At 44.5% G+C, this 15,741-nt stretch overlaps 1 protein-coding gene across 1 annotated transcript; it reads right to left on the reverse strand.

Annotated features, from left to right (window-relative positions):
• Positions 1–2,256: 2,256 nt before the first annotated feature.
• Positions 2,257–8,342, reverse strand: cyp26a1 (cytochrome P450, family 26, subfamily A, polypeptide 1). The gene is made up of 7 exons (XM_028567807.1): positions 7,694–8,342; positions 6,913–7,137; positions 5,864–6,145; positions 5,006–5,155; positions 4,221–4,355; positions 3,184–3,330; positions 2,257–3,066 (listed from the first exon to the last, which is right to left on the reverse strand). The coding sequence occupies exons 1-7, from the start codon at positions 7,880–7,882 to the stop codon at positions 2,722–2,724; spliced, it is 1,473 nt and encodes a 490-aa protein (XP_028423608.1). The 5' UTR covers positions 7,883–8,342; the 3' UTR covers positions 2,257–2,721.
• Positions 8,343–15,741: the final 7,399 nt, after the last annotated feature.

Genomic DNA, 15,741 nt, shown 5'->3' on the forward strand with positions numbered 1-15,741 from the left:
GAGGGGCGGGATAAACGGTTGTCTTTCAAATTCCCTCTGCACGCAATAGGATAGCACTACAACCAGGCAGAGCAACGAAGAAGGTAGCGGAGCTAGTTGATAGATTAAACTTTTGCCGTATCCGGTCGGCAAAACTCCGAACACATCTTCCTTTTTTAAGAATGACTTCAGTGCCGTTCTTTATTCTTTCCTCAAAGAAAAGCTGAACTCCAAGTCTTCCAGAAGACCTCTGTTCACCAGCAGCAGCCATAAGCCCCGCCCACCAACTCTATACACAATGTGATTGGCCTGACCAGAATTTGGTTTTTCCAGCTCGCAAGTCAACGAGTGCCTAGACCCCCCTGGCTGCAAAATAAATTTGCTGCCACTAGGGTGCGTCTAGATTTCTAGGCTACTTTCATTGGTCAGAATCTTGTAATTGAGTTTGTCTCTTTTGCTCACATATCTCAAACTAGTTTATTTTACTTTGCTTCATCATTTATAATTACAGCTAAGTTTTCACTATGAACATTTGATTGTGATAATTACAGGTCATGGTGATTTTACAATAACCTGCATGTTGTTATCTAAAAGCATAATTATATTAACACTCTTTCATTATGAATCTAAAAAAGCAAGCCATTTGTATCGGAAAATGAGTTCATGTATGTGTTCACAGTATAACTGTCGTTAGCGGCACTTTTGCAGGTTTGGGCTTAGGGACTTGTTGCTCTGACAACACTTTCAGATTCAGAACAAGCTTCAAGGAACCAAAAGATCCACTCGTGTCTTACCTTCAACATTCTAATCTGGATAACTCTGTTGTCCATGTACAAAGGAATCTGGTTACTGTGACTCTGCCAATACCTGCAGCTGATCAGTAACAGCTCTTGTGATATTTTGGAATAATAATAATTTTGGTTTGCAATTATAGTTTCTTTGCGTTTTCATTAACAGACAAAATGAATCCCATACCCTTTGTTCAGATTCTGATCAAGGTTTTAAGCAAACTGAACCTTTTCCCCACCCACATCTTTTCCAGCTACTTTCCTTCAAAGTGGTCTATTTAAACACCCAGATCCACACTTTAACTGCTTTTCATTGACCACTGCAACATAAACACATTCAACAGCAATCCAATTACTGTTTGTTATCCTTAATGTGAGAACCTTATCTCTGACCCTGCAGCAAACATGGACCCATGACCATGCTACTACTCGACTGAAGGTCTATACTGGTTCAGTGCCCTGAAACTCAAATGATCGGTATGAACTCTGGTTCACCCTCTGTCTGCTCATCTGCCACGGTCATCAGCCCTCTGCTTTGCTTTCCCTCCTTCTATGGATTCCAGATTTCTTCTTATTTTCCTTTTCCCCACACAATTTATTGATTCTGTAAGGATAATGGAATGTGTGTGTGTGTGTGTGTGTGTATGGACCACCCACCCTTTGTGTCTACAGAGTAAATAGGCCTACATTAACTGTCATCAGAAAACTTTACCTGGTGTTTTGAAATAAACCAGAGTTGCTCTTAATCTCATAATTTTCACTCACACAGATCACCAACGACTTTGTTAAACCTTTTGTTTTTATTATATTCTGTGTATTATTACGTGTGCTACAATGAAGTTGTGATTGCCGATCATGAGTACTGCAGTAAACCTATTTATCAACAATTTGAATAAAGGTTCTTCCTTAAACTCAGATTTTTCAGGTAAATTTATTGGACAAAAAATATATATGACCAGTACATCGGTTTTTAAATAATGATATTAAATAGTTTTCTTACTAAGAGTGATGAGAAAATTTAAATCAATCTCATGTCGGTGTGTGAAGTATGAAGCTGGAGTCAGAACGTGGTTAGCCTAGCTTGGCCTAAGGACGGGGACGGGGACCGGGGGGAGGGGGGGGGGGAACAGTTGGCCTGACTCTGTCCAAAGTGAAAAAAGAAAACCTTTAAAAAACACCCTACCAACACAGGTTTGTGAGCTCTTTCCAACGCAACACCACACGTGTTATCAGGGGGCTTTAGAGCTGTAGGTTTGAACTTTGGACTGTCAGGCTAGCTCTCTCCCCTTGCTTCCAATCTTCATGCTAAGCTAGGCTAACCTTACTTCAGACGAGCTTTTCCACTCACTCTGACAAAAAAAAGGCACATTAGTGTATTTCTCAAAATGCCGACATTCTTTTAATACAATATAGTTCAACCCTTTAATTTGAATAAAACAACAAAAAACAAAAATTTTCGCATAACAGTTTATTAAATAAAAAGCCCATACAATATAACATAAGTCACTTAAATAAGTTGGGGTAAGATACAAAAGTTATATAAACAGACTCTACATTACATATGTACATAATCCTATAGATACACCTCTGAGCTGATTAAAGTGTTCCATGTCTGTGTATAGTGCCTCGCGTTTAGTTTGTTCAAACAAAACATATATATTTATACAAATTCAATGTATTAACATCATAATATAAAATGTAAAATACGTTCTTAAGTCATCTACAATATGTACAATTTATGTTGTGTCAAAAAAAAAAAAAATGGAAGATCATTGTGTAAATGCGGACTTTGATTGGATTCTTTAGTGCACAGAGTAATTCCAAAAAACTCCCCAAGTAGCTATACTGTAGTTCCTCCTGTGGATTTGGAGGTAAAACACAGATGATTTGAGACTTTTGGGAAACCTCATATTTCACTCTACACTGCTTTTAGGAAACATGATCTCTTGTCATTTCAATTTAAATTTTGTACATAGCTGGTAAACTTTGTTGGCAGATTGTCCACAGGATAGACAGTAGGTCCTGTTTTCATAGTGGGTGGCCCATTTAAAAGAGTCCAGTGACACTTTGTGACCACTTCCACCAGGAAGATCTTTAGCAAGATCTTAGCAAACTCCTTCCCCACACACATCCTAGAGCCCCCTCCAAACGGGATGTACTGGAACCTGGAGGAGTCGCCCGAGGGTTTGGTCATGAAGCGCTCCGGCTGGAAGTCTTCCTTGTTGGGGAACATCTCTGCCACATCATGAGTGTCACAGATGCTGTAGATGACGTTCCAGCCTTTGGGAATTTGGTAACCCTGAAAGTGGTGAGGGGAAATGATCAGTAAGCACACAGTTTGATACAGGTTGTGTCTCATCTCTCGGTTCAATCTGCCATTTACAGATTTTGTTCCTAGAGATCGTTGTTAACTTACATTGAGTTCAAAGGTCTTGAGGGCCACTCTGAAGCCTCCAGGAACCGGAGGGTTGATTCTCAGAGTCTCTTTAATGACACAGCTGGTGTACTTCAACTGCTCCAAGGACTCAATGTTCAGGCTATGGAGGTCCATCCCCTGCTCCTCCTGAAGACACAGACAAATTGGCATGTGAGGAGAAGCGAAGGACAGTATAACCAAAGTATAATGATAGTTGGTGAGAAATGGAATTGTTCTGGTTGTTCATGTCACCCAGACTGATTTCAGTGATTTCATATTACAGTAATAAGCATAATGATTTAATCAAACCACAATGGGTGGCTTTACAAACTGAAAATAATCTATCCATACTTGTTTACACATTAGCCCTGCCGGCCTTTCAAGTACAGACAAGCTTAGTTATACAGAAACTCAAAGCACACACCAAACTCAGCAGTGTTACCTGACCTGGCTCCTGATCAGGGATTAATCTAACACATCTGGCACTAATTAGCTTTACTGGTAACACTTTAATGTGGATTATTATCTATATGGAAAGCAAAGGGTATACTAACCCCATTGTGTAATTTGATATACTTTATTACTGTAGATATCGGCAGGCACTTTCCCCTCAAATCACTAACTTGCTTCAGATTACTCAGTTCTTTCCCCCCAGGGTTTTACACTCCACCTCATGGTCTTCCCCAGCAGCTAGAGTTTGCTCAGTTGTCATGGAGATAGCTCAGATGTCATCGTGTGAATTAGTATGACAACCAAGAAAGCTTAATTTGCTGATGAAAGACCATGAGATGGGGATAAAAGGTAGTAGTTAGACTTTGAGTTGAGACCTTTTTTGGCCAATTAGTGTTTGAAAGTTCAAGAATGACCTTTTCCTGCTCATGTTTACATATGATTTTGAATGAGATTAATTCAAAGTTACAATGGATTGTCCGTTATGTTGAATGTTTAGCATAAAAACTAAATTGCAGCCGCCACTATTAAAAGGTATTAGAACAACAACAACAACCTATAGAACTTAAGTTGTACGGTGCAATTACCTTTTCAATCAGTTCCTGCCTCAGTCTATCCACAACTTCAGGGTTCAGGCCCAGGAACATGACCAGAGAGGTGGCTGTGCTCGCTGTGGTTTCATGGCCCCCGAACAACAGCTCTGTAGCGGACTCCTTAATGGCCTGGAAACAGAAATGTTGACACATAAAATTAGTCAGGCCCTAACCAAAACAATGGCTTATATAAGTGACATAAGACACTTTTATTCATTTTTTTTATGTGGTGCAACAATGTAGATGTGATGGTTTTTAAAATTAAACTGAAGAAGTTTTTAATTGATAATCAGACCTGTAGTCACATCTTGGGGTCAGTTGGCATGGGGTAATGGGGGAGTTATTGTATGTTTATGTGTTTTTTTTATGGCTGTTTGAAAGCCCTAATAGGAACATGCATTGGATATTAGCAATAGCTTTAAATGCTGTGATGCTGTACAGTTTCAAGATGGCGCGGTGTCATGCGGCAGCCTGCTGCAGCAGCTTCTGATTTGCACGTGGATTTGTGTGTTTTAAGTCACTTTTTTAATCTTTGTGTGTATTTGTCATCTATATTTCCTTTTTTTTCTAGATATGTGTATGTCCTTGTAACTTGCTGCTTGTAACAGTAATTTTCCAATTTGGAATAAATGAAGTCCATCCATCCATCCATCCATCCATCCATCCATCTATCTATCTATCTATCTGAGATTTGTTGCACAAATGTCTATGCCTTAGCATGTTTGCAATAACAAATAAGCATGAAATAAAATGAAAAATAAATGTGATTATGTCACTACCTGCATGCTGAACGGTTCCCCATTGTTCTTGCTGCTGTCGATAAGCTGCTGCAGAGCGTCTCTGTGTTTGGACTCCTTGTCCGACTCCTGCACCTTCTTCTTGATGTTCTCTTCTATCTTGGAGTGGATGAAGTTCCTCGCCTTCAGACCCTGGAGGACAGAAGATGGCAGGAGGAGCAGGGATGGACAGAGAAGAGGTGGAAATAAGGGAGGGAAGGATGAATGGAGGGCAGAGGAGAAACATAATGTAAGAAGGTGAACTGACGTTTGCATTCACTGGATACTGTATATCTACATACAAACACACTCAACCATTTCACTTTGCCTCATGTGATGTGCTTGTTCAACTTCTGACTTAAAAAAAAGGACCATACCAGAGTTTTTGAATATTTAAGCCCATTTACTACAATCCCAATGGCATTCATTTATAAATTAATCTAGATCAACTTGCTTGAGTTGAGGTAATTCTTCAGTGTAGCAGGTCTTTTTGATATCAGCATGCTTTTAAACATTGGCTATGATGTAATATGCAAAATCCTTGGTATGGTCATTCAACTTTGTTCAGTTTATTTGTTTCACAGAACATAAAAAACTAATTACATTGAAGAAATACAAAAAAAACATGTGAGGGTGTGGTAGAAGCCTATAACGTCCTATATAAAAACCACAACCCAAATCAAAAATACATTTGAAATGTCATTAATTACATCATTAAACTATCCATAACCACACCTAGCCATGCATCTACGCATGTCCTTTCATGGTTCATTTTGAAATTTGATTCACATCTTTACAGATTTAAAAAAAGAAGAAAAAAGGACCCTAGCTGTATGTAACGATCATGTGTTTGTCTCTTACCCTGTACAGTCCGCTGAAAGGCACGTCGATGGGCAGCGAGAACAGATTCTTGATCATTTCCTCGAAAGCTTCCACCAGCTGCTGCTCATCCGTCTTGATCTGCTCTGGCTCGAAGCCCAGCAGGATCCTCATGGCGATGCGGAACATCAGCCGCTTCATCTCTGGGTAGACCAGCACGCAAGAGTCCTTGGCCACCCACTGCTCCACTGCAGCCCGCACCTCCTCCTGAATGACGGGGATGTAGAGCTCCAGAGCCTCGGTGGAGAATGCTTGCATGATGGCCTGGAGAAGGGCGGGGAGGGAAGATGTGTTAGATTTATGAAAGCAAATGTCCATGCATATGCTAGTATTTTTCACCCAAAACGCATTTCTGAGTAATGAATTTTTGGCCAATGTGCGCAATTTGATAGTAGGACAGAGTAGATCTAATGACGTTGTCTTAGTGCACTGCAAAAAGTTTATTTTTCTTAGAGCAAGTGAAAAAAAATCTGTCAGTACATTTAGAAAATGTTAATCCATTTCAAGTGCAAATTATCTTGTTTCAAGTATTTTATGAAATTAGTGAGGTTTTTCTCGATTCTAGTGCAGTGACCTGCCTTTGTCTTGTATTTCAATAGAAACACAAATTTCTCAAAAATTCTTTCAAAAAGTTGATTTCTATTGGGTGAATATGTTCTAACTGGACAATCAAAAACTATCTCACTTCTTTAATTTAAATTTAAATATGAATTACTTAATGAATTTCAAAACGTACAACAATTATGTTAGTTTTCTGTGCCCCCTAATATAAATTAAGCTATAAGAAGAAAATAATTTTACTAATAAATGTGCCATCAAATCTAAATTTACTTTAAGTAGCCAACAGTGCCATAGGCTGGGACATGTGCATCTGCTTAGAAAGGACAATGTGTCAATAACAGGTTATTTGAAACGTTGATGGTAGTTTTAGACTGTAGTGAGCAAATGATAAAGCAAACGTATATATCCACTATGATACTGATAGTAAATTGCCATTAAAAATTAAGTATTTAACTGAAATCCTAAATTACCTTTTTCTTGGTTTTGTGTTGGGCTCCGTGCATATTAGACAGTGTATCCGAGCCCAAGATGGTGCGTACAGAAGCGGGCCACTGCACGGATACGAGCCTGTTCTCTCCCAGCAGAATCTGCCTGACGTTATCCGCTCCGGTCACGCGCACCGTGGGGTTCCCGAAGAGGTGTGTGCGGTAGATGTAACCGTACTTCTGCCGCTTCATCCGCAAAAACTTTCTCCTCTGCAAACATAAACATACAGACCAATACATGATGATGAATAAACAACCCCTGATACACATAAACAACATCTACACACAAAGCAAAAACCGATAATAAATACAATTGTAAAATCAGAATCAGAAAGGGATTTCGTCTATTGCCAAGTAGCCTGAGTAACACTTACAAGGAATTTGCCTTGTTTGTTGGGGCATAAACATATTCAACGTCAATAGGAAATAAACAAACAGAAACAAATATGTAGGCTACTTGTTATTAAAGAACTGTTCAAATGAATCAATATTACGATGATAAATTCACATAAATGAAAACTGAATTAAGCAGTCTTTTAATTATTATTGCCATTATTACACTTGCATATTTACTCCAATTAAATAGGTGCCATAAGCGACTCATGGAAGCGCAAGTTGGAAACACTGCTCATATTGTTTACCAATATGAAAACACATAAACAAAAAAACAAACAGTGAACACAAGTGTATGACATTTGCTCGCAGCGTCTGGAGCATCCACGTGGATGTGTGAAAGTAGGCGTCAGTGACTGTGTCACGCGTTTACCTGCAGGATGAGCTGCAGCGTCTCTCCGATGAAAGGTAAGCCCATGGATCCCGGGGGCAGCGGGCTCGTGCAGCTCGGGTCTCTGCCTCGGATCATGTAAACCTCCCACAGCTTCAGCGCCACCAGGAACAGCAGGACGGGAAGCACGATGGTGCACAGGAAGGTGGCGAGCAGAGTGTTCAGAGCCATGTTGCAGCGGACTCAGTGACAGTCGGCGTCTTGTTGGAGAGATGCGGAGCAGCGGGCTAGTTCAGGTGAGACTCTGTCAGCTCTGAGACTCCAGGGCTGCTCATTGCGCTGCTTTTATAGGCTGCCAGGACTGCGTGCAGCCTGCTACCTTCTCCTCCCTCAGATAAATTAGTTCACTCAAAGTTCATCTTTAATTGTGGGTGTCGTTCGGCCCCGCCTCCGGCCTGTACTGGGCTGACTTGCCTCGCCATTTGTTCCAGGGCCCGCATCCTAATCCCTACCTCCTGTTGCACGCAGACAATCCGCGGCGGATTTCACTGAGAAAAGGTGATGATTCCCTCCGGGACAATGGGAGCGCGTCCCAAGACGCCTTTGTTATCAATAAGGCAGCTAGTTTACACACTCATTACCTTGGCTTAAGCCCCGTTTGTGGGATCAGTGATGATGCCTGCAGGGCGGCCTGCATTCAAGAGCAAAAAGCTTTTAAGCAGCACATTTTCAGCTGCTTCAGCAAATGAAAAAAAGAGGCGGATTGTGTCTTAATCCTTCTCCCTGCGGGTCTCACTCACTGCTGCCATTCACCTTAACCCTACTTTCTTTTTTTTTTTTTTATTGAATTCTAGTTGAGTTCACTTTGAATCATTTAATCTGGATGTACACATATTTCACCATGTGGCATCAAACCGACAGCCTGCTCCTTCCCCCTGTTGCCCTTATGATGTGTCATAACAATGAGGCAGCATATATCTGACTCTGAGAGATGAAATGATGATTAACACCTCGCTGCCCTCCGCCTGACACCCAACTATCAGCCTGCTCTCAGAATGAACCTCTTCCTAATCTAGAGGAAGACTTTGACCTGCTCTCTCTCTCTGTCCTCCCGCGCGTCTGTCTCTCTCTCTCTGTGTGCGTGTGTGTGTGTGTGTGTGTGTGTGTGTGTGTGTGTGTGTGTGTGTGTTATAAAAAATAATATCTCTCAGCGGGTTCAAACTTGGGTCAGTAGCGACAGGCGGAGGGACGCGCGCGCACACACGCACGCAAGGTTATCCCCGGGCTACGCCGCATGAAAAGTAAACACCGAGCAGAGAACGCTCATCTGCCGGGCCACCACATCCTCACCCTGCATTTGGTCTCTTGTTTTTTACGACCTGCCATAACGACAGGACGGGTGTTTATGTGTGCGTGGCAGGGTCTGTCCCAGGGAGACAGCTTGGCTGCTGCTTTTACATCGACACATGACATGGGTGTTCTGGCTGAGTGTGTAGGGGAGGGCGCCCTGAGGTTCACCCCGGTGGTGGGAAGGCACGGCAGCTATCATGACCGTTACAGTCCTACAAAAGGCCCGATATATAATGTGATCTTCCATCATGGCTTGGGTGTAAAATTCCATGACTTTTTCTTTGACTTTCCGCTGATTCCAAGCAGGGCTGTAGTACGGAAAAGGATTAGGGCCACAAGTATGAAAGATGTATTTCAGTTCTTATATTAAAGTCAGAATTCTGCATTTCAAATCAGAATTCTGAAATTAAAGTCAGAATTCTGCGATTTAAGTCAGAATTTTGAGAAAAAAAAGTTTACTCTCAGAATTCTGAGTTTAAAGTCAGAATTCTGACTTCATTCTCAGAATTCTGACTCAGAAATCAAATATTGTGTTCACATGTGGCCCTAATCCTCTTCCATATTATACAGTTTAGGAGAGTTAATGTGCAGTTTTTTTGTTGTTTTTTAGGAAATTCCAGTTTTCAGAATAATTTAACAGCTCAATTCAAATGAAACTTGCAGAAAATATTATCGAACAGCTAACTTAATAAATAACATTTTAAATAAAAATACTTTAACCTCTGGCTTCCATTCTGGTCGGGTATTTACAGTAAATCAAAAAACATATTCAACTGTATATCTCAGTACACAGGAGTTGTGACGTCTGTAGCGACTGTCCTACCTGGCACACATGAATTGATACATTTTTACGTCAACCAGGCGCACAGGAGATGAGGTGAGCTCACCAGCAGGCACACGTCACATGCATGCATCCACAGTGTCTGTGTATTTACTCTCAGTGCCAGAGGGGGGAGACAAAAGATACACACTCCAGCTTTAAAGACAGGTTAGAGCTCTGACAACGCTGAAACTGACGATAACAGTAAAGGCATTATCATAAAATACAAAGTATTTCAAGGCATACATGCATTTGCAACAGTATATACTGTAGGCTACTAAAAATGGAACCCAACAAACAGGCACAATATGAATGTACAAATCCTTGTTCACTGTCTGTGTTGTGACAGACAGCAGCAGCGGATGATGCATGTTCAGGGTGAATGGGTTTCCAGCTGGTCATGCTGGAGCTGGTGAGTTTTTCTCATCACAATGTGAATGTGTGAAACAGGATTCTGCTGTTCAGGTGTGATACAGCAGGGAGGAGGCGAGGGTGGGTGGGTGGGTGAAGGCAGGTTCAAGTGTGAATGATTCCTAGGTCTACACCTCATCATGCTGCTCCATAAACTCCCTGTTAGTTAACCTGCTGATCACCTGCTGGACGCCACCTCAAGACTGACCCGAAGTCTACACTCTTCACTGCTGTCACATGTATGCATAGATATGACTGTAAAGGTACGCTTTAATTGCATCTGAAAGTATGGCAATTCTGTTTAGTTTGTTTTTGTGATCAAATGTTTTATTTTTTTTTAAGAGAGCAAGAAAACACATCCAGTACACTGTCTGTGCATCAGATACACAACAGCTGAGAACATTTAGCTTCACCCCCCACTTGACTTGATGACTTAAAAGGACTTGACTTTGTATTAGTGTAATAGCCAGGCCGTATTCTTTTTTTTTTTTCAAGGTATTAAGAAGTTACGTAGAGTTGTTTTTGGAACATCTTTGTGCTATATGCGCCACCCTGCCAATTTGCTAGGCAACCTTCCAGAGCAGACACACAGAGGCAAACGTAGGTGGCCGCCGTCATGGAAGGTATTATGCCCAAAATAGTGAAATTTGAGTTTGTAGTCTATACTCGTAAAAAAAGAACAGGCGGTGTGTAAGGATTGCGACTCCAAAATTATGGACACAAGAACCACAACATCCAACTTCATCCGTCATTTCAAGCAACACAAACAAAGGTACGTGAATGTGTCTTTTAGCTAACGTCCATCCATCCATCTTCGTCCGCTTATCCGGTGTCGGGTCGCGGGGGGAGCAGCTCCAGCAGGGGACCCCAAACTTCCCTTTCCCGAGCAACATTAACCAGCTCCGACTGGGGGGGATCGGCGTTCCCAGGCCAGGTTGGAGATATAATCCCTCCACCTAGTCCTGGGTCTTCCCGAGGCCTCCTCCCAGCTGGACGTGCCTGGAACACCTCCCTAGGGGGGCGCCCAGGGGCATCCTTACCAGATGCCCGAACCACCTCAACTGGCTCCCTTTCGACGCAAAGGAGCAGCGGCTCTCTCCGAGCTCCTCACGGATGACTGAGCTTCTCACCCTATCTCTAAGGGAGACGCCAGCCACCCTCCTGAGGAAACCCATTTCAGCCGCTTGTACCCTGGATCTCGTTCTTTCGGTCATGACCCAGCCTTCATGACCATAGGTGAGGGTAGGAACGAAAACTGACCGGTAGATCGAGAGCTTTGCCTTCTGGCTAAGCTCTCTTTTCGTCACAACGGTGCGATAGATTGAATGCAATACCGCACCCGCTGCGCCGATTCTCCGACCAATCTCCCGCTCCATTGTCCCTCACTCGCGAACACAACCCCAAGGTACTTGAACTCCTTCACTTGGGGTAAGGACTCATTCCCTACCTGGAGAAGGCATTCCATCGGTTTCCTGCTGAGAACCATGGCCTCAGATTTAGAGGTGCTGATCCTCATCCCAACCGCTTCACACTCGGTTGCGAACCGATCCAGTGAGTGCTGAAGGTCGCAGGCCGATGATGCCATCAGGACCACATCATCTGCAAAGAGCAGCGATGAGATCCCCAGCCCACCAAACTGCAACCCTCCCCACCCCGACTACGCCTCGATATCCTGTCCATAAATACTACAAACAGGATTGGTGACAAAGCGCAGCCCTGGCGGAGGCCAACCCTCACCTGAAAAGAGTCCGACTTACTACCGAGAACCCGGACACAGCTCTCGCTTTGGTTGTACAGAGATTGGATGGCCCTGAGAAGAGACCCCCTCACCCCATACTCCCGCAGCACCTCCCACAGTATCTCCCGGGGACCCGGTCATACGCCTTCTCCAAATCCACAAAACACATGTAGACCGGTTGGGCATACTCCCAGGCTCCCTCCAGGATCCTTGCGAGAGTGAAGAGCTGGTCCGTTGTTCCACGACCAGGACGGAATCCGCATTGTTCCTCCTCAACCCGAGGTTCGACTATTGGCCGAACCCTCCTTTCCAGCACCTTGGAGTAGACTTTACCAGGGAGGCTGAGAAGTGTGATACCCCTATAATTGGCACACACCCTCTGGTCCCCCTTTTAAAAAGGGGAACCACCACCCCAGTCTGCCACTCCTTTGGCACCGTCCCAGACTTCCACGCAATGTTGAAAAGGCGTGTCAACCAGGACAGCCCCTCCACACCCAGAGCCTTGAGCATTTCTGGACGGATCTCATCAATCCCGGGGCTTTGCCACTGTGTAGTTGTTTGACTACATCAGTGACTTCCGCCTGGGAAATCGGCGACAATCCCCCATTATCCTCCAGCTCTGCCTCTAACATAGAGGCGTATTAGTCGGATTCAGGAGTTCCTCAAAGTGCTCCTTCCACCGCCCCTATTACCTCCTCAGTTGAGGTCAACAGTGTCCCATCCTTACTGTACACAGCTTGGATGGTTCCCCCTTCCCCCTCCTGAGGTGGCGAACAGTTTTCCAGAAGCACTTTGGTGCCGACCGAAAGTCCTTCTCCATGTCTTCTCCAAACTTCTCCCACACCCGCTGCTTTGCCTCTTTCACGGCAGAGGCTGCAGCCCTTCGGGCCCGCCGGTACCCTGCAACTGCCTCCGAGTCCTCCGGGATAACATATCCCGGAAAGACTCCTTCTTCAGTCGGACGGCTTCCCTGACCACCGTTGTCCACCACGGTGTTCGTGGGTTACCGCCCCTTGAGGCACCTAAGACCCTAAGACCACAGCTCCTCGCTGCAGCTTCAGCAATGGAAACTTTGAACATTGTCCACTCGGGTTCAATGCCCCAGCCTCCACAGGGATGCACGAAAAGCTCCGCCCGGAGGTGTGAGTTGAAAGTCTGTTGGACAGGGGCCTCCTCCAGACGTTCCCAATTTACCCGCACTACACGTTTGGGCTTACCAGGTCTGTCCAGAGTCTTCCCCACCCTCTGACCCAACTCACCACCAGATGGTGATCGGTTGACAGCTCTGCCCCTCTCTTCACCCGAGTGTCCAAAACATACGGCCTCAGATCAGATGAAACGATTATGAAATCGATCATTGACCTTGGCCTAGGGTGCTCTGGTACCAGGTACACTTATGAGCATCCCTATGTTCGAACATGGTGTTCGTTATAGACAATCCATGACTAGCACAGAAGTCCAACAACAAACAACCACTCTGATTTAGATCAGGGAGGCCGTTCCTCCCAATCACGCCTCTCCAGGTGTCTCCATCATTGCCCACGTGCGCGTTGAAGTCCCCCAGCAGAACAATGGGTCCCCCACTGGAGCCCCATGCAGGACTCCAGTCAAGGTCTCAAGAAGGCCGAATACTCCGAACTCCTGTTTGGTGCATATGCACAAACAACAGTCAGAGTTTACCCCCCCACAACCCGCAGGCGGCGGGAGGCGACCCTCTCGTCCACGGGGTAAACTCCAACACAGCGGCGCTCAGCCGGGGCTTGTGAGTATCCCCACACCCGCCCGGCGCCTCACACCCTGGGCAACTCCGAGAAGAAAAGAGTCCAACCCCTATCCAGGAGTATGGTTCCAGAACCAAGACTGTGCGTGAGAGGTAAGCCCCACCAGATCTAACCGGTGGCGCTCCACCTCCCGCACCAGTTCCGGCTCCTTCCCCCACAGAGAGGTGACGTTCCCGTCCCCAGAGCCAGCGTCTGCTGCCCGGGTCTGGTCCGTCGAGGCCCCTGACCTTCACTGCCACCCATGCGGCATCGCACCCGACCCCAACGGTTCCTCCCACAGGTGGTGGGCCCATGGGATGGAGAGGGAGTTGCCACGTAGCTTGTTCGGGCTGTGCCCGGCGGGCTCCGTGGCAAACCCGGCCACCAGGCGCTTCGCCGGCGAGCCCACCGTCTGGGCCTGGCTCCAGGCGGGGCCCCGGCTTCCTCCGGGCAGGGTCACTCCATCTCTGCTTAGCTTTTTCATTGGGGTTTTTGAACCATTCTTTGTCTGGCCCCTCACCTGAGACCACTTTGCCTTGGGAGACCCTACCAGGAGCACAAAGCTCCAGACAACACAGCCCTCAGGTTCACAGAGACACACAAACCTCTCCACCACGATAAGGTGATGGTTCACGGAGAGGTTTTAGCTAACGTTAACGGTAATAAACCAGCTGGTAAAACTTTAGCTAGAAAGCAAACTTTTATTTTAATGTTAATGTTACTCCAGTCTTGGTTTTGAATCTATTGCTAAGACATACAGTGTATGTGAAAGACAATCGGCAACAGATTCGGGGCCATGACCGATAAAATGAATGCATTCATAGTTAACGTTACAGGTTTTGTATGACTTGTCTTGTGGCTTGCTTGACTTATAGAAGCGGACTCAACTTGACTTGCTTGATTCTCACCACAGTGACTTGAGATTTGCTTGTGACTTGCACATGTGTGACTTACTCCCACCTCTGATATCAGGACAACATATCACAGTTGCACACATCTTATAATCTAACAGAATGTTTGTAATTAATTAACTGATCATGTTCACACTCCCCAGAGGATTTAATTGCCCTATCGCACCACCATCAGTAAAACTCCCATGGAGGGCTTCCATGACAGATTGACCAGGTGTGACAAATTACTAAACAAGTCAAAAATATAACAAAAGTGGTTGGTTAGCTCAGTTGGTAGAGCAGGCGCAGATATATAGAAGTTTATTCTTCAACACAGAGGGTCCAACCTGTGACGTTTTCCTGCATGTCTTCCCCCCTCTCTCTCCCCTTTCATATCTGAGCTGTCCTATTAAAGATTGAAATGCCCCCAAAAATAATCTCTTAAAATATATATATATATATATATATATATATATATATATATATATATATAAAGTATAAATCTTTATATTTCCTTCTACTCTCCATTTTAATTATTTATTTGTGTTATTAACTGATGTATTCAGTTATATTTTTTACTTGACAATCTTGTATTGCCTTTTGTCAGCTTTGGGGCTCCATAGTCATGAGATGAGATGAAAGTTGCTCTAAGGCTTTGGAAAACTGAGGGGAACTGCAGAGTGAGTGAATTCTATGGGTTCATTCATTTGATCTGTTAATGAAAACATATTGAGTCGTGCAGCTTTAAATTAATTTTCTATCCCTGATGGAAACACCATTTCACAGAAGGTAGAGTTAGGTCTGAATGCACCTGTCGTCGTCTCTGCCTACACAGATGTGTTGTGCTGTGCTGGTTAAAAATGGAGAGGACCTTCAGGTAGTGGCACTTCAGATTTATCAAAGGGCCTTGTCAGCAAAAGTGAACTGGGAGAGAAGTTTGGAGTTGTTGTGTGGGGTTTGGAGGAAGTCGGAGGTCCCGCAGCTATGAGTGCTTAGAGTAGAGCAGGGAGGGGCTGAAGGTGTTTGGGTTGTATGGGCTCAGAGGGCTGGGTCAGTAGGAACTGTGCCACAGCAAAGTGGCATCTTTGCTGTGGCACAATTTGGCGGTTCTCAATCCACCT

Source organism: Perca flavescens, chromosome 21, assembly GCF_004354835.1.
Source record: "Perca flavescens isolate YP-PL-M2 chromosome 21, PFLA_1.0, whole genome shotgun sequence".
NCBI lineage: Eukaryota > Metazoa > Chordata > Actinopteri > Perciformes > Percidae > Perca > Perca flavescens.

What these genes read in the sequence shown, in the direction of transcription:
- cyp26a1 (XM_028567807.1), bottom strand. Translation starts at nt 7,882, where the DNA reads ATGGCTCTGAACACTCTGCTCGCCACCTTCCTGTGCACCATCGTGCTT. An exon ending in AACACAAAACCAAGAAAAAG is followed by an intron (nt 6,146 to 6,912) that starts GTAATTTAGGAT and finishes GCCCTTCTCCAG; the next exon opens with GCCATCATGCAAGCATTCTC. An exon ending in GGCAGGAACTGATTGAAAAG is followed by an intron (nt 3,331 to 4,220) that starts GTAATTGCACCG and finishes CTGTGTCTTCAG; the next exon opens with GAGGAGCAGGGGATGGACCT.